The 23,739-nt window shown below is 46.1% G+C and overlaps 1 protein-coding gene across 2 annotated transcripts in view; it reads right to left on the bottom strand.

Annotated features, from left to right (window-relative positions):
* Positions 1-23,739, bottom strand: part of ENOX1 (ecto-NOX disulfide-thiol exchanger 1) — a 564,686-nt gene that overhangs the window by 136,396 nt on the left and 404,551 nt on the right. For both annotated transcript variants that reach the window (XM_058276646.2, XM_058276648.2), the window contains 3 exons: positions 11,946-12,119; positions 10,528-10,734; positions 6,221-6,454 (listed from right to left, as the gene is read on the bottom strand). In XM_058276646.2, the coding sequence (XP_058132629.2) occupies positions 6,221-6,454; positions 10,528-10,734; positions 11,946-12,119 (615 nt within the window). The remainder of the gene's footprint in view (positions 1-6,220; positions 6,455-10,527; positions 10,735-11,945; positions 12,120-23,739) is intronic.

Raw genomic sequence — 23,739 nt, forward strand, 5'->3', positions numbered from 1 at the left:
CTAATGTGAACATAATGTTTCCCAAACACATTTCACTCTTTCAGTTTTTCCCTCTGTAGTTTATCTATGTTTTATTATACTTTTTCTAAGAGATCTGCAGTGATCCATACTAGTAAGCAACAAATTCTAAGGTTAAAAGTTGGGAAACCTCATGGTTGATAATGAGCACTTTAATTTCACAGTGAAGAGTATTTTCACATATACTTCTGTCTCCCAGAGAAAAATGTTCCTGTGGCACCTGTGGTGGCAGATCCTTTTATTTTCCAGGCCTCTGAGATCATCATCACCCGCAAGGAAAGTTAAGCATAATGTAAGAAAATCGAGACTTCTGCAAAGAGGCTCTACCCACCTTATCAAAGTACTCACAAAATATTTTTAGAAAGCACTTTTAATTCTGGAAAGGTGATACCATTCACTTAGGTTTGTAAGGAATAAACAATAGAACGATTATCTACCATCCCTCCATGTCACTGCATAAATCCATGCCCTTCTCATTTCGTTTCTGGAAACCTCAGACTTTTCAGCCTTCCACCCTCCCCCACTCTTGCATGTTTCTTAAACACTTGGAACGTAGTAGGCACTTTTGAAAAACTGCATGTGGAATGAATCTTGACTGCTCAAAGCCCACAAGCATGAACGTACTTGGAAGGCTTGCTAAAAATGCAGGCTCAGCCTCACCCAGGCCTCCTGACTCTGAATCTGCATTTTAATTCCAGGTGATTTATACGCACATTAGCGTTTGAGAGGCACTGGGATAAATGACTCCAGGAAAGCCACATAAACGGGTTAGGAGCTCATTTAAGTTGAGATGATGAAAGCCTGAAATGGAAAGTAGCAGATGAGACACAGTGGAGAAATTCTAAGCAGGGGCTCTTAACCCTTTTTGTTCCACAGTCCCCTTTGCCAGTCAGGTGAAATGAATACTACTGTAATTTATTTATTGGCTACATTCCTAAGTGAAGGAAATGCTAGATTTCATTTAGAGGTCAGAGAAAATGAAGATGATAAGTTGATTTTTTTCAATTCAAGCTCATGAACCCCCTGAAATCTTTCCATGGATCCCTGGTTAAGAATCTCTGATCCAAAGGATCTGATGTGATTCTCAGGAGCTGTGTATATCCCGGACTCCAATCTCCCCACACCTAATGAAAGAATAGCTGCCTAAATGTCTGTCAGGAAAAAAAAGTCAAAGATCTGGAGAAGGGCATAGAGACAGCTGCAGACCTTTCAAGGGCATGCTGGCCATTGATTAGGGGAGACCCCCTGCTGTCCTGGGGGATTTTCCGAGTCTATAGAAGTGTGCACCATTGCTTTTCTTTGACTAGCCTATTAACTCTGCAGGTTTAGAAGTTAAATTATGAAAAACTGATAGTACAAATAATTCCTCTCCATAACACTGCAAATGAGTTTTGTCCAGTAGAGAATATAAATCTCTATAAGGCAAATTCTTCTTTGAGCTTTTTTCTTTTTTTTTTCAGGAGGTATGGGGGATTGAACCCAGGACCTGGTACAAGGGAAGCAGGCACTCAACCACTTGAGCTACAACCACTCCCCTGAACCAGCTTTAACACCTTCTCGCTCCTCACTCAAGAGTGAGTTACATGAAATCTTTGGTCGCGTTCATCCATTCATATGACCGTTGTGATTCCACTGTCACAGTGTGATTTACCAACAACAGGACTGCAAGCACCTTGAAGGCGGGGCCATGCCCCAGGTTTTTCTGAAACCCCAGAGCGTGGCACACGGGCTGGCGCTCAGCAGGAGGGTACCTGAGGGGCTGCCATCAGATTGTCGAGGTCGATAATGATGAGGACAAGGAAGCAGACTGGCCTGCTTGCTTTCCCCGCTTTTGGGTGCAGAGGGAGACTTGATCCTGAATTTCGGAACCACAGTGGGATGAAAGCCAGGCCACCAACCCTGACCAGTGGGAAGGGGCCGGGCCCTGTTTCCACCTGGTCTACAAGGGAGCGCCCCGAGGGGAGACTGGCGGTGGGAACCCAATGTCTCTAAATGAGAACAAGGAAGAAAGACGCTTTGCACACTTTTCTTTCCAAAGAAACAGACACACACACACACACACACAATGGTGTGTTATGCAGTGGTCACTATGATTCTGACTTCTTTGGTAGCTGGAATTGGCTCATAGTGTGACAGTCACAACCGGGTCCACGGGATTGAGAATTCCAGGATGGCCGATGCATTACTGCTGCCTCGTTCCCAGCTTTTCCTGGGCGCCCCTAAGCAATGGCTGTCCCCCAACTGTCTCGATTTTATGGCCCCTCAATGAGCTATCACCTATGACCCAGGTTACAGAGGGCATGAAAGGCCACGCAAATGGTTAACGCTACCCGTGACCCCCAACACAGACACACGGACACGGGCGTGTGCCCACACTCCCATGTACGCACCCACAATTTAGTACCTGTAGGTATGGGAAAGCTAATGATAGACCACGCAAATACGCTGGTCGTTCCTGCTGCACCGTCAAGCAAAGCCTTTCCAAGCAAAATCGCCTCTCCTGCCTCTGGGAAGGTCAGCGGCGCCAGAGGAGCTGCTTCCCAGACAAGGCAGCAGTGTTTCGCCTTCCCCTTGCCTGAATGAGGAAGCCTGGCTTTTAGCTAATGGAACTTCCACTTGGCTCACAGCACTATTGATTTTTTACTTTCATGGCACCATAAATACTGACAAACACGTCAGCAGAAAAGCCAGCCCCCCTTCCAGCCCCCCTCCTTCCGATGGGCTGCCCCGGGCCATTGTGTTTGAAATCCGAGTCTGGTCCTCTGGAAATTAAAAATGCTGGTCCCAGAGGACCGAATTCTTGACAACACATCAGGAAATCCCGAGGGCATCACTTGAAAAGCTTTGTCAGAGTCTCACCTGATGCAGAGAGAAACTCTTCATTTCCTCAAATAGGGAAAGATTACACGCAGCTTTCCAAAGGCGGAGAGAGTGTACACAAAACTTTTAAGTGTTTCTTGCCGAGAGAAATCCCCGGTGAATTACTATACAATCCTTCCTCACCGGCTAATCAATCTCTTCCTTCCACAATCCAAGCAGAGGGTTCCTCCAGGGGTGGATGGTCTGTGTTAGACACACTGAAATTCATTATCTCATCTGCCTGGTGCCACTGTTTCCAATAAAGTGTAATTATGCTGTTATTGAGCTCCTTCTCTCATCCTCAAAGCTGTGCTATCAACTTCTGGTCCATGAGCAGTTCCTTCCCAGTCAGTCTTCATTAAGTTGAATAGTCTCAGAACGATGTCTATTTAATCGGCAGGGAGCCGCTAATTTTCTTTTTCAGAATTTGTACTAACAGACCAGACTCTGGGTGACTCCGTGCCTCAGACATTACACAATTAAAACTGCATGCTCCCTCTGGCTGGATGGGGTTGCCTGGTCCCTGGAGACACCCCCACTTGCCCCACCACTGCCCAGCTAGATCCTCTCTGTGAGATCACCTAATACTTCCCACTATTATAACATCGACAGGATATATCTGTTATATATCACTTATCCTAGTGGGAAGGGCTTTGTAAATGCCTCTGTCACTCGAGAGACATAAATTCTGTGAGGCAGGGGCTTGTGCATGGTTGTCTTCCCCTGCAGGGACTAGCAGGTGCCAGGCATGTGGGAACGAGCTCACCCAATACTTGTTGAGTGAATGAAATGATGCCTGCACACACTTCACTTCCCTATAATTTGTTATGGATCCTAATAGCAAAGGACGCTAGAAAAGGAATTTGCTGAGCACCTACTATGTGCACTGTTTTCACACAGGGAAAGACATGGAAGGCTCCCAGGATCCCCCAAAAGACTTGGCTTGTATAGATTTGGCTGGATAAAGCTGACTTACAAAAAAAACCAAAAAACAAAACACTGTGAGAATAAACAAGCATGATGTAAAATGGAGGAAAAATGTCTGTAATAAACCACAGATAGCAAAGTTTCTCAGGGGAGGAAAAAAATCAAATCCAATTAGGCATTTTCAGATTGCATTTCCATTTCTTTTGTGACACAGGCTTCTGTACCTTAGCTCTTGACTACATTTTATATCCCTACATCAATGCAATCATCTTCAGGGAAACAGTTTCCTTGGCTCCTCCTGGCTGGCTTTTCGGCATTATAAGGAACACGGGGTGGATTTCCTCTCTGTGAGGCAGCCAATTTCCTAAGCAATTAAATGCTGTTTATATTCCAAACTCTGTGCTTGGGTTGAAATTGTCAAGCTTGATATTACCTGACTCTTGCCTAAGATGTATCTTCAGCTAGTTCATTCTACTGTAACTGCCATCTATTAAAATTTCCAATCTGTTCTCTCCTCAAGGGATCACATAGCACTTGGCAAAGGTGCAGCTTCTGAATTCTGCAAATTATACTCATCTATATAAATACATATTTTGGAAATGGCAAGGCTTGCAAATTGCTTTACTAAATTGACATCCCAATCTGCTATCCTCTAAGAGGAGAGGTAATATGCTATGTACCTCTTATATTAACAGACATCTCTGTGCTGGTTTCTTAAAAATAACATCATGTAGATGCCAAACTCTCATGAGATTCCTCCATGAAGTCATGGAACCCAAGCGCTCGAGTTTGTCACTCCTAGCTGTGGGCGCGACCGAAAACAGTTGAGTCTGTGGATTGAGAGCTGAGACCACACATCACACACTGTGTGACATGAAAGAAAAAACTAATTTGTTCCAGTTAGCATGGCTGATTGGGAACGGGGCTCTTTCTCATCCGAGCCACTCTTTATGGTTTCTCAGCTGAATGGAGAAGTGAGAAAAGGTCTGTATTTATAGCGAGCATAGTTTTTATGAAAGGGACAGCCACACCTGTATGTTTTTACACCTCTAGGACACCCCTTCTCAGGCAGCAGAAGCTGCTCATGGAGGCAATGGGGCCATTTCAGTCGCCAACTGCAGTTGAGGAGGAGGTGGGGAAGGGCAGGGTGTTTTTGTTTTTTCTTTTAAGGCATAGAATATCAATTTCTTATCTTCCTACAGGTTTGGGGCCGCTTTTCACAAATTTCTTGTAGTAAAATCATCCAATCCACTCTATGCACTCTGCCAGCAGTGCACTTGCTATACCTTAAGACACTCAAGGATACATCCCACCTCTCCTCTCTGCAGAAATCTTTAAAGCCTTCTCCCGAGTGTATGGAATGAATCCCAGATCCGCCACCTGGCCTGAGGCTGCCTTTCGGGCCTCGCCGGGCTCCACGCCCTCCTCAGCGGTTCTCAGGTCCTGGAGCAGAGGACTTGTCTTTCTCGTCTGTGTCGAGGCCCTCCCTGCTTCCTTGTCTTAACTCCCAGGGCTCCAGGCTAGGTCTGGACACCTTTACGCCCCTTCCTCTCACGTTCAAACCCTGCCTCCCCTGTGAAGACCCTCGACGCCTTCATCATCATCACTCCTGCTCCCCCCCAGACCCTCCGGTCTTGGTCGGCAAACCCGCCCTCGGCTTTGGATTACGGTTGTTGACTTTTAGACACCCGCCTGGGCCAGCAGCAGCGACGGCGCCTCCACCTGTGTTTTCCCTTGATCCTGACGACCAGAGCAGAGTCTCACTGGCAAGTGCCTGCAGAATGCGCGGACAGCGCAGCACTAACTGACCTGGGTTCAGACGTCTTTCTAACTTCAAAACCCGGGTGCCCCCCACGCTTCACTGCAGTTTACTGCGGCCAGGCACGAATCCCACATAGGGCTTTATCTTCCACAGCCTCAAGCGGAGGCGAGGGGCTCAGCAAACATTAGGGGTGGAGGTGGGGTGAGACATACTCTCCTCCATTGCTAATTATCCTGCGGGTGTGATCTCTCAGCACAGGGAGCCCATCTGGACTTTCTCGTCCCCCCTCTACGGAGCTAGCACAGCGCCTGTTCCGTGCTAGGTGAAGCTTTGTTTGGTGGCCGTGCAAATGTTTTACAGAGCTCCGAGACGCCTGTCTGGCTCGTTGGACCCTGGGCCAGGAGAGAAGAGCCTGCTTTGGGGCCCCTGCCCTTCTGCTGCCTCGCCCAGGGAGCCCCCCTCGCGGGGCCATGGAGCGTGCTGGAAGGGGGCAGTGCCTGGCCAGCCAGGGTGGCCAGCGCCCGGCTCGGCGGGCGGTCCCGCTCACACGCCACGGGGGACAAGAGGCACGCGCAGGGCAGCTGGGGATGGCCACGCCTCTCCTTTAGCAGGGACTGGCTCAGGCTAGGGGAGCGGCACTAGCCTGGGTCCTACCTTTCAGCTTTTCGGCCAGCAAAGCGGCCTCGTGCTCCGAGTAGTGCATGATGGCCGGCGGGGAGGGGGGCCGCAGCCGGTCCTCCTCCAGCTTGCGCCGGTGCCGCTCCTCCCGGGCGCGCATCCTCTGCTTGCACTCCCACTCGTAGAAGTCGTCCCTGGCCTGGGCGAAGTCCACGTGGAGGCGGCCTGAATCCTTTTTGTCCGTGCTGGACCCTAAGCGCATCCGGTAACCTGAGGACGATGGAAAGGCCGGTCACATCGCAATCGATTCTGAAAGCGCATTTCGGTCCAGGCCCTTAAGGCGTGCCGGGCGAGCTCTCACTTTTGTCTCTGCCCTCACGAAAGACGCCCTTCCCGTAGGTGGTGGGAAGCAGTTATCCTTCTCCCAGCAATCCTGAAACACTGTGCAGGGAAGCCTAGCACAGATTTGGGTATAGAACACACCTTAGGGAGGGTGCCTCAGAGGCTCACGACGTCTTCCAAACCACCGCTAACCACGGAGGATAAGCTCAAGAACTGGGGCCCTGGTCACCATTCCTTCTTCCCGCTGGCTGCCAGGAAGCTCGGAATTGAATTTGGTAGGCCGCATTTCCCCTTCCCTCCCACCTCTTCATGGTCTTTTCTTACTTTTCCATTTACTGTAACTTTTTCACATAACATCTCTCAAATTCTCTTTAGAAAGAGCAGGAGTAAATAAAGCCCATTTATGATATTTAAAGAGCTCTACAAAGTAAATTCCACAACACCTCGCTCACAGGATACGGCTTCATTCCCCTGCTCAATTCTTTCTCGGCGGCTGCAAGGGCCTCGATTACAAAAGCAGTTTGGCACTGCTGTTTTATTTCCACTTCTCCTCTAGAGGCACACAGGAGAATATTTTACCTTCATCAGGAGGCCTTACCATGGCCTCCCTTACAACCCTGCGGCAGATCATCTGGCATGCAGCACCACATAAGCTCTCCATGCAATCTTTGGAAAATCACAGGAGCCCCATGTAAAAGCCCGGAGCCAGACCGAAAAATAAAAAAAAGGGGGGGCCTGGAAATCTCTGGGGGATTTCCTATGAGCGACCCAACTTATAAAGAGTATAAGCAGAAACTTGATCTCCGAGATCAACACAAACAGAACTGAAAGCAGCCAGCCTAACTTCAAATGCAGAAGAGCTGGCTTTGAGGTTGCTCTTCAGTTTGGAGTACTCGGATTTTACCGTAAACTCAGGTCCCAGCAGGAGCAAGGCTGTGGGCGTCTGCCAGCAGAGACAGCAAAATGGGCACCTTGCTGTGTCGGGGCTTTGCAAATGAGGTCTATCTGCAAAACTCTGGCTGCCCTGTGCTGATGTTCAAGATATCAGGCTGGATTTCAATGGATTATCTGAGCATTGGGGGTTGAAACGCAGCTGAAAATCCCCAATGAGGTGGGCTTCTCCTCAGTTGAGCACTTCACACCTCTGAAAAGTTCCCGATAAGGCACAGATCTCATGTTTGACTCCTGCTGCTAGGATCCTGGGCCTTTTTTTTTTTTTCATTGCTGCTAGGTTTCCACCGTGTGGGTCAAAAATGAGAAGGCAACACTACGCCTGTCAAAAATACCCACAAGGGACGCGGCCGTGGCTCAACCAGTTGGGCACCTGCCTGCCGCATGGGAGGTCGTGGGTTCAGTTCCCCGGTGCCTCCTGGAGAAGGCAAGCAAACAATGAGCAGACAGACAAGAGAACCATCTGGGGGAGGGCGGGATAAATAAAATTTTTTTAAAAGCCATTGATTTAAAAAAAAACACAGGGAAGCAGACTTGGCACAATGGATAAGGCATCCGTCTACCACATGGGAGGTCTGCAGTTCAAACCCCGGGCCTCCTTGACCCGTGTGGAGCTGGCGCATGTGCAGTGCTGATGCGCGCAAGGAGTGCCCTGCCACGCAGGGGTGTCCCCGCATAGGGGAGCCTCACGCGCAAGGAGTGCGCCCTGTAAGGGGAGCCGCTCAGTGCCAAAAGAAAGTGCAGCCTGTCCAGGAATGGCGCCGCACACACGGAGAGCTGACACAGCAAGATGACGCAACAAAAAGAAACACAGATTCCCGTGCCGTTGATACGGATAGAAGTGGTCACAGGAGAACACACAGCAAATGGGCACAGAGAGCAGACAACTGGGGGGAGAAAAATAAAAAGAAATAAAAAAATAAAAAACCACAAAAAACTCACACAATCCAACCAGAGATGAGCAGAATGAATGTTAAAAGTGAAATATGCCTTGGTTGTGGGCCACGGGAACCTCACTGGGCAGCTGAGCACAGTGATACACACGTAACAGCTGAGCAGGCTGGGGGCTGACACTTGCCAGCTGTCCCAGCTGACCCAGCAACGTCTCCCCTGCTCACTTCCAGAGTCACTTTTCGAACATTCTTGTGCCAAAAGCAACCTTCTCTTTCATCAAAACATCATCGTTAGTTAGCACCTTAAACGAGAACCCCATGAGACCGGGTCTAAAATCAGCTTGGCCTTCAAATGCCAAAGTCGTCCTAAAATTAGACCCTGCCCGCCTTCCCGGCGAGTGAACCTTTCAGACCTGCCAGGGGCTCCGGCTGCCGGCGTCCGCAGGGCAGCCGAGGCAGGGCTGGGAGAGCGCCCCGCTGTGCACAGGCGGGGAGGATGGAGCCAGGCATCTGCTGTCCAGCCCTCCTGCTGCAAGGGGGCACCCACTGAGAGACGTGTGCCCAGGTCAGAGCTGGGAGAGCACAGAGGGCACCAGGAAGGCAGGAATAAAGGAACGCCTTTCCCAAGCCTGAATTTGGGACAGCTCCTCGTTGGCAATGTCTTATGGGGTTTTCTGATCGGGCCTAAATATTATGGGATGCTAATTCTGATCTGCACTACTGCTCTCATTTAATTAGGTGGCCTGAAGAGATAACGCTATTGGCAGATCCCTGTTTGGAACCCGGGTCCCCTGTGCGGGGTTCCTGAGAAACAGAATCTGTGCTTCTCTATCACGGGTAAATACTGGTCAGGATATTGGGGGTAAAAGGAACTTACTGAAGGGTTCCTATGTGGCAGATGCCCTGCTAAGCCCTGAATATCCACTATTCCATTCATTCCTCACAACAGTCCTAGGAGGTAGTACCATAACTATCTCCATTTTGCAGGTGAGAAAACAGAGGCTCCCCAGGGAGATTACTCTCTTGGCCACACTAAACCCACAGCCCGGCCATTCAGCAAGATGCTGGAGGTCCGATAGAGGCTACAGCTCAGGAACGAACAAAAGGCAAAACCTGGCTGCTTGGGTGTTGCAAAATGTTTTCATCCTATGTTTTGTTGCCATCTCCGTTTTGGCAGGCCTTCAGTTTTTGGTTTTTTTTTTTCAGTTGGTGAGATTTTCTTGGAATAAGAGTTTTTTGACGTTCTCCCTATCACTATCTAGCTCAGGAAAGTCTCTGCGGTGTTGGAATAACCTCAGGGCTCCTAGGGTTTGCAACAGAATTGCAGGGCAACAGGGGCAGGCTGCAGAAACAACGTGGAACCTGGCAGCAGTGTTCAGATGTGCTGCTTGTTATCTTCCTCTTGTTTTCCCGCCTTCCCCCATTAGCTTTGCGGCAGGAATAGAGAGTGCTGAGTGGAGAAGGATGGACTGAAACACGTACACGGAGAGTGTGAGCGAACTGGCAGTGGGTCGGACAGAAAGAGACGTCCTTCTAAAGCCACACGGCCGTGCTAGCCCCGTAATTCCTGAATTTGGCAATGGCCTTGTCGACAGCCTCCATACATTTGCTCCAGGCCCCACAGGGGGGATGGCAGCCTCAGGTCTAATTTCCACATCTGTGAAAATCCCCTAGAACAACTGGCACCAAAGAAGCAGGAATCGTGTGGCTTAATGCAGTATCCAATGGGCAACGGCATGAGCCCTCTCCCTGGGGCCCGCCGGCTACGCTGCAGGGTACCCTGGTGTCTAGAAAGGGAATCCACTTCTGACAGACTGAAATTATTCTGAGAGTACTTTACTCCCCCACAGGATTACATCCAATAATAATAATGGTCCTCAGTACTCATAATATTGCTTTTCATCTAATAAGCACTTGAGAACGTTAATTAGAAATTAGGTGGAATTCCTAAAGACTGGATGGTGGAAAATTGTTCCTGCAGCGAGGTAAATTCACAGACAGAGCTCCTGGCAGCCAAGGGAAAAGGCAGAGTTCTTCCTTTTTCAGCCTCAAACTGTGAGAACCTCATTGTGCATTAAGGCAGAAGGGAATAAGCCCATATTAACATCACAAAATATAACAAAATGCCTAAAAATCCCCTTATGCAATGCAAAGTACCAGAAAGGTAAATGGCTTTATCAACCATGAATTCCTCTGCAAAGCGAATGTGACAAAAATTCTTCTTGCTTTTCCGAATCGCTGTAATATCACCACACTGCTCAAAGACTTCTTGAATAATTTCTTCAGTCGCATTTTCTGGTAATCCTCCAACAAACACTGTCTTACACCCAGGAGGTCGTTCTCTTGTGGAAGGAGGTGGAAGATCTAATAATCAGAACAAAACAGAGGGTTTTGGTGTTTTTTTTTCCAGTCTTTTCTTTACTTGCTCTCTCTTTCTGGTTCATGAGGCAAAAGCAAAGCTTACAGAGTAACTTTTTCCAGACTAAGCGAGGACAAATGTCTACACCAACTTACATTTATCTTTGGCTGTCTTGTTTTTAAGTTCCTTTCCCCTCCTCCCAACCTTTACTTTCTGTGTTCATTTCTACAGAGTGGCTATGCTCATTTGTGAACCAAAGATAAAGCAAATGTTTGCATAATTTCATTTCTCCTTCCATAATACAGAAGCCCAGCAAATGGAGGGAAAAACTTCACAAAGTACAAAACATGATGGAATGACAACATGATGAAAAACCTCGGCTTGTTATCTGCTTTGTCTTGTTGCTAGATAATGGAGCGGCAAGGCAGAACAAGGAAGCATAACCTAATAAGAGGCACAGTACATACTTGGCTGTGAAATGCCATGCTAGGGGGGAAAACACTTTTTTATCATTCACATTTAAATGAGCAAACTATTAACTGTTGCGGTGGCTGTATAAAAAAGATAAAATGTACACGGTCACAGCATTGTACCTAGTTTATATGTAGATTACTAAAGCAATTTCCTGAAAAGTCCACTTTAAAAAGGTAACACTGATTAATATGAATAATAAGAAAAAAAAAACCCTATCTATTTAAGCCCATAAACTTAGTATCTGAAGTAAAAAAAAAAAATTCTTACCCTTTTACATCATCAAATGTTTCCTTCAAACAAATACAACTTGGTCCAGAAATTCTGAGATGTAGGCTCCCCCCCACCCCGTAAATGGCTAACTGCTAAATTAAGTCAATTTTCCATCTAGCAAAAGACATTTTGGAGTTTTTCTCCCACATGTGTGAAGATGGACGAATGTGCTTGCATATTTCACGCTATGCTTGGCAGCAAATGCTAGGCTGTGGTGACAAAGGATGGGTATGCGTCCCCTAATCACAGTCGCTGGCTACACCGTGTCAGGTCATCTCTTGGAAGGACACAGGGATACATACATCCTCCTATATCTGTTCTAATCAAGAGAAAAAGCACTCTGCAGGGAGAAGGCCCCCTCTGTATAAACACTCTGTGGGAATCTGAGAGTCACATCAGAACATGAATGCAAAGCTACTTCTGAAAAGAAACTTAAAATGGTGAGCAGATAATTCTCACAGGTGTCACTTACTTGGATTTTGAGGGAAAAGAGTGCAGCTTTTGCAGTGGATGATTTCTTTGACGACGGCCACTTCTGTTGGCGGTGGGGGTGGTACCAGCCCCAGGCCTGGGATCATTGGGTTAATGGGGGTGATTCCAGTCATCATGTTGAGGCTTGGATCAAAGCCAGGGACACAGATTGAGTCTGCAAGTACACAAGATAACAGCTTGGCTGGAGGATCTTAAATCAATTTTCCTTGTTGTTTTTGCTATTTGCCGGCAAAGATTATTAGGCTTTATGCTTTCTATTTTTCAGGACTTTTCTCTTGGTAGAAGACGTAGCATTATAGAAAGCCATTCCAGAAACGTAAAGGGAAAATAAAAGACGAACCTCAAGCCACAAGGGAAGGAAATTATATTACTTAAAATATTAATATGGCAGAACAGAGCACAGCATATTAAAGTATAAAACCGTGCACCGTGAAGCGTTGCTATTATTGTGAATGCAATTTTCTGTTTCTTAACATCGGTGTGCTGTTTACACTGCCTTATGGCCAAGATTGTGGGAAGAATATCATTTAACATGGAAGTGTCCTATGAATCTAATCGGCAATCTGGGTTTATCAAAAAACCTTTCTTACCCAACTGACCTAGATTTAAGAGAGCTCACTTTATACGTGCATACGCTTCACTCATGCTTTTAGGTCCTACCTCACCTGTTTCCTCCAGGAAGAGTAAAAACAAAGAGTGACTATAATCGCTCTGGTTGGGTTAGGTAAACGCAGGCATAAAGCTAGTGAGCTGCGTTTCTGCGTTCTACTGGAGAATCACACTTCCTTCCTAAAATTCAATCAACACGTAATTGAGCCACCCTTCTGAAATCTTTATGCCTTACATAGAAACACAATTCAAAAAAGGAAGGGAGCAAAAAAGCATGGGCTTGCCAGTACAAATGCTGATTTTTTTCCCCCTTAGGGTGAAATGAAGCAAGCAATGTCAAAGGTGATATACAGGGTTTTCTTTTTCCTGTGAGTGAGGCCTTTTTCAGAGCAGGGACTGTTGGAATACAGCACTGAGCGCCCACATTGCGGAGGGGATCGCGTTCCTAGGTGGGCAGCCCTTGGAGCACAGCGGACTCTACGCGCCAACCCTCTTTTCTCTTACTTGCATGTCGTTTTCTCCGTCCTCGGCCCAGACCTTTCCCATTCTCCCTGCCCCTTCCGGCTCTCCTTCATTCATTCTCATCCTCCCATGCCTTCGACCTGTGCGTGGCTTCACTCACTGCTTACCTGTGCAGAAAACGGGGGCCGCACCGTTTGTTTAGGAGGAAACTTCAGAGGATGCAGAAGGTCCAGCAAAAACCTCCCCTTTCTGGGAAAAGGTGGATAGCATTCCTCTAGCTACACTGGCCATTTTGACTCTCTTTCTGGGTTGAAGAGAATGAGCAGGGCTGATCTGTTACCCCCACAGGATTGCTGTCCCATTTATTAGAAAATCCATTAAATTTGATAGCGTATTAGTCTATTGCTGCCTCCAGAAAAAGGAGTTTTTGTTTAAAAAAAAAAACCGCGCACCTAAATGCAAATGCTGAATATGCATTCTTTTTCAAAGTAGTGACCTCACAACATTGCAGGCACTTTTAAATTCTGGTTCTCAGTTTCGTCATCTCTACTATGGGATCATTTGATTGGACTATTTCTTGGGACACTAGCATTCCAGGACTCTTGTATTCAGTGCTGATATGCTCAAAACAAAGGGCTACACAAAAGACACAGACACTGTGAGTGACAGAGACAGGACTCAACCTTGGGTTATTTATTTAATCTCATGAAGTTTCATAAGCATTATCCCCATGGTACAGACGAAGAGATTGGAGCTTAGAGCCATTCAGTAAAATGTCCAAATCACAAAGCTCACAAATGGCAGGGTAAGAACTACAAGCCAGGTCTCTGGCTCCATATTTAGACATGTCTCTTCTGATTATTCCAAAGTTTCTGCCTAGAATGATGCAACTTGGTTATTATTCATCTTAAATATGTCACTGCTTGTGACTTCATATGCCACAACTGCTAAAAATTTACTCCCCCCTTAAAAACAAAATCAAGATTGGTGCTACTGAACCAGATGCCAATTCTAATGGAGAAGTCCCAGAACAGAACGGTTTCAACACTGGCCCCCAAGGCTAGAGATTAGAAATAGAAATACTGGCAATGGGAATATTGGCATGCTTCTGCTTTTATTTAATCTCATTCTGTACATAGACATCATCTGTTTCTTTTCTGGCCTAAGCCCTCACTCTGGTTTGCCAACCCAGGATGATTTAAGGCTGAAATAGCTCAGGACTGCTAACTCTGCAACGAGAGCCCTGAGAATTAGAATAAGCAGCTGTTTCCCACAAATGAGATGAGAAGCCCAGTGCCTTGCATTCTCTTTTAGTTGTAACAGACTTTTGTTTTCTTTCAGAAGGTCAAATGAATACATCTTCAGAAATGGGGACAAAGGACACTACATATGAGAAAAATATTTTAATATACAGTAAGAGTTACTTTGCTTTCTCTTGAGACATCATTATGAAGAGACCACGGGGTTTAATGAAATTTGCATAGTGAGTGCAGTTGCTTGAAAAGTGTAGAAGGGAATTAACACCTAAATTATATTGGACCTCAAAGGATCTGAGATTCAGTATTTGAGAGGGGAAAGTAGGGAAGGATTAGGCTTTTTAAAAAGATAAGAACCCATTACATTTAACAATCTATGAACAGATGGAAATTGTTTTCTCGACCAGCATAGGAACCTATTATGTTCTAACTTACTAAAGCAAGTGCACAAACTTTGAAAGCCTGAGAAAGACACATACACAGGAAGACAAAGGTGAGGCGAGAACTTGAACCCTGTCTTGCTTAGAAAGTGCTGCTCCTGCAGACTTCAGAGATAATGAGTCACAATTCCACTGAGGGAGAAGTGGAAGAAAGCTTACACCGCAGTAAGAAAGAGTCTGAATTAAGTATATAGTAAAATTTTCTTTTAGAAACTGTACTTATATGAGGGGAAGGGTTATTTATTTCAAGACCGTGGCTGCTTCTAACTCCTCTGTCACCAGCGCTGAGCACGGCGGCAGACAGGCTGCAGCTCAGCGCATGTTTCTTTGTGGTTGTCTTTTCCTAAGTGGACAAGATGAAAACAAAAGCAAACGTCCTGTTTATTGCCTCATGATGCAGTGTTTTGTCAATCAGATGAGCCCTGCTGTGAGGACAGGTGGGATTCTGTGGCTGGGATTTCTGGGGCATAGCAGTCGAGCTCATTTGTTCGTTCACTCATTCATTTGTTCATTCGGTCCTCTATTTATCCATTCAGCCAGTCAACCTTTACCGGACACTCAGATGGCCAGGATCTGGTAACGGCAGTAAGTTGCCCCTTGGGAAGGCCACAGCATCTGAGGAGAGCACAGAGGAGGGCGCCAAGCTCAGCAGAGCGGTTGAGAGATGTGAGAAAGGTCTCAAAGGGCAACAAGAGCAGGCCAGGAAGGGGCCCTGGCGAGACCATGAGAGGCCCTGGGATCCCAAATCATTTCCCCGGCTACGGCACGGTGTGCTCCAGATAGGGATGGACGCCCTGAGAGGTGGCGGCGGGAGGCGGGTTCAGAAGGGCTCTCGGCCTTCCAGGCAGTCAGCGTCGCTGTCTGCTGACCGACACGGCCACCGAAGGCCCGGCACGCGCCCTCCGCCCGGGCACAGGCGGCCGTGCCGCCCGCGCTGCCCGCTCACCTGTCCTGTTCTCCTCGTCCGCCGCCCTCTATGAGTGGCCTGTTCTTCTTCTCCCCTTCTCCGTCAGCGAAGAGTCTCCTAGTTAAGGTGAGAGCTCTGTCCCATTTGAAAGAAACACAATAGGGGCCGATTCTCCAATCAAGGCTGGACGTAACTAGGCCAGCTGTGGGCCAGTGCCAGGGACGAGGCCAGCCCAGAAGGCTCCACATCGTGTTCCAAAGAAATAACGGGAGAGACGAGGCCGCTGGTAGCACTGCAGGTCCCGGGTGTCCTGACAAAGGGGCTGCACACAGATGGTTAGCGGGCCGGCGCGCTGGGGGCTGGCTGGTCCTCACCGGCCCAGCCGGGGCTGGGGGTGGTGGTGGCAGGGGGCGCTAAGCCAGTGTTTTGCAAGGAGATGAGGTCTAGAGAAACACTTGGAGTCAGGCAGGCTGCCTACAGGCAGACAGGGGTCCCGGGAGCAGAACTGAGATGGACTCACTCCTGGGCTCCCACCAGGACCTGGCCAGCTGGAGCACAGCCGGAGGCCGAGGTTCGTTAGCAGGCCTCAAGGACCCCGATCCTCGCAAAGACCCCACAGGACCCTGCGGCCAGGCAGGCGCCTGCTGGACCTCAGGACTTCTGCTGGAGGGGCTCCCACAAATACGCACCGGCTCCCCTCCTTCCTCCAGAACCACCGACCTACAGTATGCTCTGTCCTATGGAGAAGCACGGGGACAATCTGCTTGCTGGAGCTGAGGATGGAGGCTGCTGCTAGAAGAGTCTCCAGCTGCTACTGAAGATCAGCCTTGCTTTTTTTTTCACCATGTCCGCTCAGTTTGTGAACTATTACAGTAACGCTTTTTTCATTCCCTGCCCTCCTCCTGCCCAAAAATTCTTTAAAATCCTTTTGTGATGAACAAAGGAAAAGTTTTTAAAAGCGCAGGTAACCCTAGAGCTGACTGGCTCCTTAGCCTCTCTGGGATTCGATGCCTTAATCAGGTGAATGTGAAGACACAATCTGCCTCCACAAAATGGGAACATCAAGCAAGACAATCGGTGTGGAAGGGGAATTCAAGAGTATCAAGAACCCAAGTCTGCAACCAAATATATCTGAGATCAGGAGGCGGGCTTCCCACATACTGGCTGTGTGACTTCAGGGCATTTCACTAACCATTCTAAGCCTCATTTTACCCTATCTGTAAAATGGGGATAAGAAAATCTACCTTTTAATGTTCTTGTGAGGATTAAATGGGAAGGGAAAAAAAGTATTTAACATGGTGTCCAGTACATGGTAAGTACTCAATAAATGTTTGCAATTATATATGACATTAGTACATATATATTTACATGCATATAAAGGTAACATTACAGAAAGGATCGTGAAGAGGACAACAAAGTATTTCATTTGACAAAATTTGATATCTACCAAGGCTCAGATATTTTGCTAACTGCCATGCATGGAAAAACATTATGAGACATGAGTCCTTCCTTCGTGGAGGCGACAGTCTATGGGAATACAACAAAACAGAATATTTACAACACGGACATTTAAATATGGGGTGTGTCCCACACAGAGAAGGGGGTCATCTCAAACAGGGTGGGAGAGGATGGGATAATGCTGGAGAAGGCATCGTGGAGGGGGAGGGGGGGGTGACATCTGACCTGAATTTTAAAAAGGATGACGTCTGTTCATGTAACAGACTTATAAAAATGGCATTTCCAAATACATATTTAGTTTGGGTCATAAATATAAAGATATTTCTAAATGTTCCTTTAGAAGAAGTGTTCAAAACCCATCCCTTGGAGGCAGAATTGCTCTTAGGTTGCTTCTTTGTTAGGAACAATCAAGCACTGAAGATTGCTACATATTTGTTGAGAACAAATCAACCACACAGTAGATAAGTTAACATAATAGTGTACTTTATAAGATAAGTGAATGCCTACAAGAAGAATCTTTAAGAAAATAAAATTGAAAATGCTTTTTGTAAGCTTTCCAAAGAGATCCAAAGGCGGAGAGGTATGTTTTCCATTTAAATCCAAGATGTATATCCAAAGTAAGCTCTTGGAGCCCTGCTGTGCAAATTTCATAAACAAAGACCTCATTCGATCTTCATCCAGTCTTCTTTGATTGGGAATGTAATGCTGGCAGAATGGAGGACTGCAGCTGTCAACAGCTATTTCAGGCACGGTTGACTTGGGTGAGGAGATTTGTGTTCGTGTTTGAAAATACAACACGAAGTGAAGAGATTTTCAAAACTTCTGACCAAAACACAGAAGAGCTGATGGGTAAAAGAAGTCTGTCAGCTCCTTCCAGAAACCTATGCACAGAGCATGCTCTCGACATCCAAACGTATTTAAAGTGAGCAGGAGGTAAAAGTCTATCAGAGGTTTTGTGAGATTCACTGGCATGGGGGTCAGGTGATTTGAACTCAATGCCAGAGGGGTTTCTGTATAGAGGGCCTGAACTGCCTCCCTCAAAGTCAGCTGTTAGATGTTTCTTGAACCTTCCAGAACTGTCTGCAGGCATCAAGGGCCTCACAGCTGAGAAATATCAACCATACTGACACATGCCAGCCAGGCTTAGGGGGGGCTCACTCTGAACAGGAGGCAGAGGACACGGACATTACCAAGAATTTCCAATAGAGTTTCCAAGCTGGAAGACAACTGGACCTTACCTAGTCCTACCGTCTTGATTTATAGATGGGAAAGTTGAGGACCAGAGACGTTAAGTGATCTGCCCAAAGTTGCACAACTAGGTAAGAATGAGTGGGCATGGAATTAGAATCCTAAGGAGAAGCCAGAGAAGGAGGGAGAGAGTGCTGTGTGACAGACACAGAAATGCATGTGCACACCAAGGACTGCTGGCAAGGCAGCACCAGAATGCTACAGACTCCAAGAGAAGGCAGAGTCTGTGAGGCCCCAAAACTGTGAGACAATAAACTCCTGTTGTGTAAGCCGAGCAATGTATATTATCTGTCATAGCAGCCAGGAAATTAAGATACCTCCCTAGACAGTCCAGTTCATTCCTTTAAAAAAAATTTTTTTTTTTTTTTTAAGCTTTTACCGAGCACTGAACCCAGGACCTCGTCCACGGGAAGCAGACACTCAGCCACTGAGCTACACTTGCTCTCTCTCTATTTTTCAAATCTGCACTTTCCCCCCTGTACTGCGGTGTGCCTGCCCCAGGTCTAATGTTCTTCCCACCATGACTGTCAACTTCATGAAGAAAGCTGCCAGGGACACCTGAGCCGACTCAGCGTGCTGCTTTCCTCAGCCCATCCACCTGGGACTGACCATCCCTCTCTAAAAATCCACCTCTTCTGAGGCCCTCTTTAAAAGGTTAGCTCCAGAAATAGGCCAGGCAGGAGCTGACCGACTGATGAGCAGCCTTCCCTGCCTTCATGAATTCTGAACTCCGTATTGTTCCCTCGCATGGTATGTGATGGTTAAAAAAATAAAGGCCGCGTGTCTGAATGCTGACTTGGTGCCAGGCCTGTGCTTGATGCTTCACGTCGCCTCACTGCCTGAGTCTTTTTGGCAGTCACATCACACAGTCGGCACACGTTGAATGACCTCATTCAACTAAAACCCACGTGTCTTGTCTCTGCAGGATGCCGTTATATAACTTTGCAGTTGACATTTTGAAACTAAACGAAAGATTGTGCATTTTCCATGGTGTTTGTCAAAAATCTGTCTTCCTTTTGTCTCAATGTTTTATTCCCTGGCCCTCAATATCTGTAAAATGGCCAGACAATTCCTTCTTCAAGTTCTTGCTCCTTGTACTTTGCCAGAAAATTTCTCCTTGCAGGTAAGGCCCGACCACGGAGGGAGGTGAAACTGTGAGCTGCCCTGCGGTGGAGGCGGCTTCCCAGCAGAAGCCTGGTGGGGGTTTGGGGCTTGGGGTTGGGTGGAGGATGTCCTCATCCCTTTCTTCCATCTGGCCCCCACCCCTCACCCCCTTCCTTACCTTCACCCAAATGTTCCGCAGGTCCCTGCACCCTCAGGTTTGCCAATTTAAGCACATGCTGATAGAAATACCTTCTTAGCCAAATCCACTTCGACTCTCTCCCCCTAAAGGATTTACTTCTTCTGAACCCTTTGTTGCTGATTTCCAGGGTTGAGGGCCATTGCCAAGTCTTAGTGATGCACATGGGTTTACTCTCAATTCCTTTCCTTAAAAGCTCGTTTGCTAAGATTTTCCATACTCTGTGGATGGCTGGCTTCTGCCTCGAATTTGAATGTGTTTCACAGCAAACCATTTGCAGTATCCTGATCATCCTTCCCACCCTATTTCTGTTTAACATTTTGGATCAGATTAAGTCACTTCAGGGCTTGCCTATTTCTTTCAGTGGTTCCTCTCAGTTCCCAGTTTAAAACCTCTAAGCCACCCCCTTCCCGAGGTGATCTCATCCAGTCATGTACCCAACCTGTGAGAGGGGACCTGCCTTTGAAAGGTCTTCTAAATCATCTTCGTTTTTGTTCCCATTGCTAATTTAGGTTCTCATTAGCTCTCATCTAATTACTGCAAAAGCATCTTTGTGTCCTGGGAAGCTGCAGCGCCTACATGTCCTTGCTCTTCCCTTCCTCCCCCTGCCACCTCCTTCCTCAGCACCCTACCCACGGGACCTTCTCTTACCCCTGGACCTGGCGTCAACCCATGATGCCCACATGACACCCACGAGAATAGATCCTAATTGGGGCCTGTAAATTACCTTTTTCAAACTTCTTTTCACATCCCTATCTCATTAGCTGATGATTAATTTCCTCTCTGTATGTTTGCGACGTGACTTTGTACAGCAGGACTGTTACATAATGTGGTGGACTGAATTGTGTACCCCGGTCAGGACATGCTCTTGGTCTTACTTTGGTTAAGGCATGGCCCACCGAATCAAGGTAGGCTCTAATCCAGAGGACCACAGGCTTTTACAAGCAGAGTGGAAGTCAAATGGGGAGAGCAGCCCGAAGTCAGAAGTCAACAGCGCCGAGAGGAGAAAGGAAAAGATGATGCCCTGTGCATTGCCATGTGATCGAGAATCCTTCTGGCCTCTGAAACTGTGAGCCAATAAATTGCTGTGACACCTTAAGGTATTTGTCTTAGCCGTCAGGAAACTAAAACACGCAATGATAGGGAAAAAAAGGAACAAATAAATCCTGATGTTCTCTGCTTTGTCCTAACTGACAATTGTAGTGGCAGGAGCAGAGAGTAGAAGTGACAACCTATTGAATCTTGAGAAATGTTCTTCAATAGTTAGTCAAGCATATTAGAAGCTCCTTGATTTCTACATACCTGTTTATCTACTCCTCTATCTTTCTGAGGAGTGGGACCTTCCATGCAAATTCTAGCAGACTAAATAATTTATTCACACAGTTTTCTTTCTGGCATTCAATACCTCCTCACTCTACAGAATTGTTCCCTTTCTTTGAAATCAGGGTAATAGCCCAGCGTCATACTTATATAAAAGCATGCTTTAGTCACAACAGCAGAGATGGTATTTCACAGCAAGCACATGTCTTTAGAAGGGTTTCCCATTTGATACCTGTCTCTTTCTGAGGCAATAGGCAGAGGCCATCCTTTCGACTTTATTTACCAACCTTGTTTTCAGTTTACAAAGCCATCCGAGAGATAGGTAGCATCTCATAAATTTAAAATAAGAACAAAGGAAAACTGATTCAATATTTAGTTTCAAAGAAATGGTTCACATCATATTATTTTAAACAATTTATGTGGGTCTCAATTGAAACTTACTGTTTGAAGGAGTTGAAGGAACACAGAATTGGTTTCTTTAAATAAGATCAGTGTAGAGCGGGGAAAAAAAGAAGATTTTACAAGTAAACAGATCATGAGTTCTTCTATAAGAAACTCTAAATCATGGTTTGCTTTTAAACGATAGCCTAATCTAATATTAATTTTTCTACCACACCGTGCAGGCAAGGGCAACAGGCTGACTTAATTGCTACCTTATCAACAGCCAGCACAGGCCCTGGCATATAGCATCAAGCTCAGTGAGTATCTGTTGAAATGAATCCTCAGGATTGAGGAATGAACAATGGCTTAAAGTAGACTTAGTGGTATTCTACTATAGACTTATTTATTTATTTATTTATTTAAGATTTATTTTATTTATTTCTCTTCCCTTCCCCCCTCCCCCTGCCCCAGTTGTCTGTTCTCTGTGTCCATTTGCTGCGTGTTCTTCTTTTCGTTCGCTTCTGTTGTTGTCAGCAGCACGGGAATCTGTGTTTCTTTTTGTTGTGTCAGCTCTCCATGTGTGCGGCACCACTCTTGGGCAGGCTGCACTTTGTTTTGCACTGGGCGGCTCTCCTTACAGGGCTCACTCCTTGCGCATAGGGCTCCCCGACGTGGGGGTCACCCCTGCATGGCACGGCACTCCTTGCGTGCATCAGTACAGCGCATGGGCCAGCTCCACACCGGTCAAGGAGGCCCGGGGTTTGAACCGCGGACCTCCCATGTGGTAGACGGACGCCCTATCCACTGGGCCAAGTTTGCTTCCCTATAGACTTATTTTGATTCTAGCAATGGAAGAACTTTTATCACTGATGTGGAGGCAGTGGCCACTGGAAGTTCTGAGGGGTAGGAGAGAAAAAAACAGGTGTAATATGTGGGCATTTTCAGGACTTGGGTATTGTCCTGAATGACCCTGCAATGACAGATACAGGCCAGTATATATTTTGTCATAACTTAAAAAATTGTGTGGGAAAGAGTGTAAACTACAATGTAAACTATAATCCATGCTTAGTGGCAATGTTGCAAAATGTGTTCATCAATTCTAACAGATGTACCACACTAATGAAGGATGTTGTTAATGTGGGAAAATGTGGGCGGGCTAGGGAGCGGGGCACATGGGAATCTCCTATATTTTTTATGTAACATTTATATAATCTAAGTATCTGATAAAAATTAAAAAGTATATTAAAAATAATAGAATGAATGAATGAAAGTACAAACTGGACTTACAGAGTTCATACTAAAAGGGCAAGTCATGTCATCCCTGCACAAATTCATGCAACATTCTATGCAAATGATATCTGGCATTCTTTGTATTGACCTTGTTAATAGAACAATGAGAGTCATGGGGTTTTTCTTCTGGTTATTCCTCTTCATATCATTGAAAAATGATGACGACTACTACACACATTTTACTGATAAATAGGCTAAAAGTCACAGGAGTAAGGGTGTGCTCAAGATCATAGAAGAAATTGACAGAACTGGTCTTTTTTATCAAAGAATTGGTCTTCGAGAGCTCATTACTAAAGCATCTGTGAGCTAGACTCTTAGCTTAGTGCCAGCTCATGGGTTCAAAAACACAGACTTCATTTTAAAGGAATGAGGGAGAGGGAATGAGAGGAAGCATAGTCTCATTGGATTCTCATTGGGATCCGTCTTGTTTCAATCAGCTGAGGCAAAAGGAGTGCTTGGAAATTTCAGGACAGGAAAAGGGGACCTTGTAGAACAATTTAATTTCAGGTAACAGGGGAATACTATAATCTAAAAGTAACATGAGTAAATGCAATTTAAAACAAGTTTATAGAAGAGGTAAAAAGCATACAACTCTACTGTAATCATTTTCAATAGGAGGCATAAAGCAATATTAAATCAATACAATCTTTAACTCTGTATTACAGTCAATTAAGGGAAAACTATGAATGGAGAAAGTAAGCAATTATGGATAGAAATGAGGCAATAAGAACAAGAAATAGAGGTGAAGATGGGAAGAAAAGAGTGAAATCAGGGGGAAGCAATGGGCAGATGGAGAGACAGTGACTCAAACGCAGACCAACCTCACCCACTGGATTAAAAATAGTTGTTGTGAGAATTAAATGAGCTTGCTTAGAAGAATGCCTACCACATAGTAAGCACTCAATATATTTAAGCTACCATTTTGATGATGAATACTTACTTTTGTGTGTGTATACATGTAGGCATGGGTATATCACATAGTATACATGACATGATACTACCTTAGTGTCCTTTCTGAAAAAAATAAAGGGCATATCCAAATTCTCTGTTGCTTTTTTTTTTTAAGATTTATTTTCTTTACTTATTTCTCCCCATCCCCTCGT

The sequence above is a fragment of the Dasypus novemcinctus genome, chromosome 15, assembly GCF_030445035.2.
Source record: "Dasypus novemcinctus isolate mDasNov1 chromosome 15, mDasNov1.1.hap2, whole genome shotgun sequence".
Taxonomy (NCBI): domain Eukaryota; kingdom Metazoa; phylum Chordata; class Mammalia; order Cingulata; family Dasypodidae; genus Dasypus; species Dasypus novemcinctus.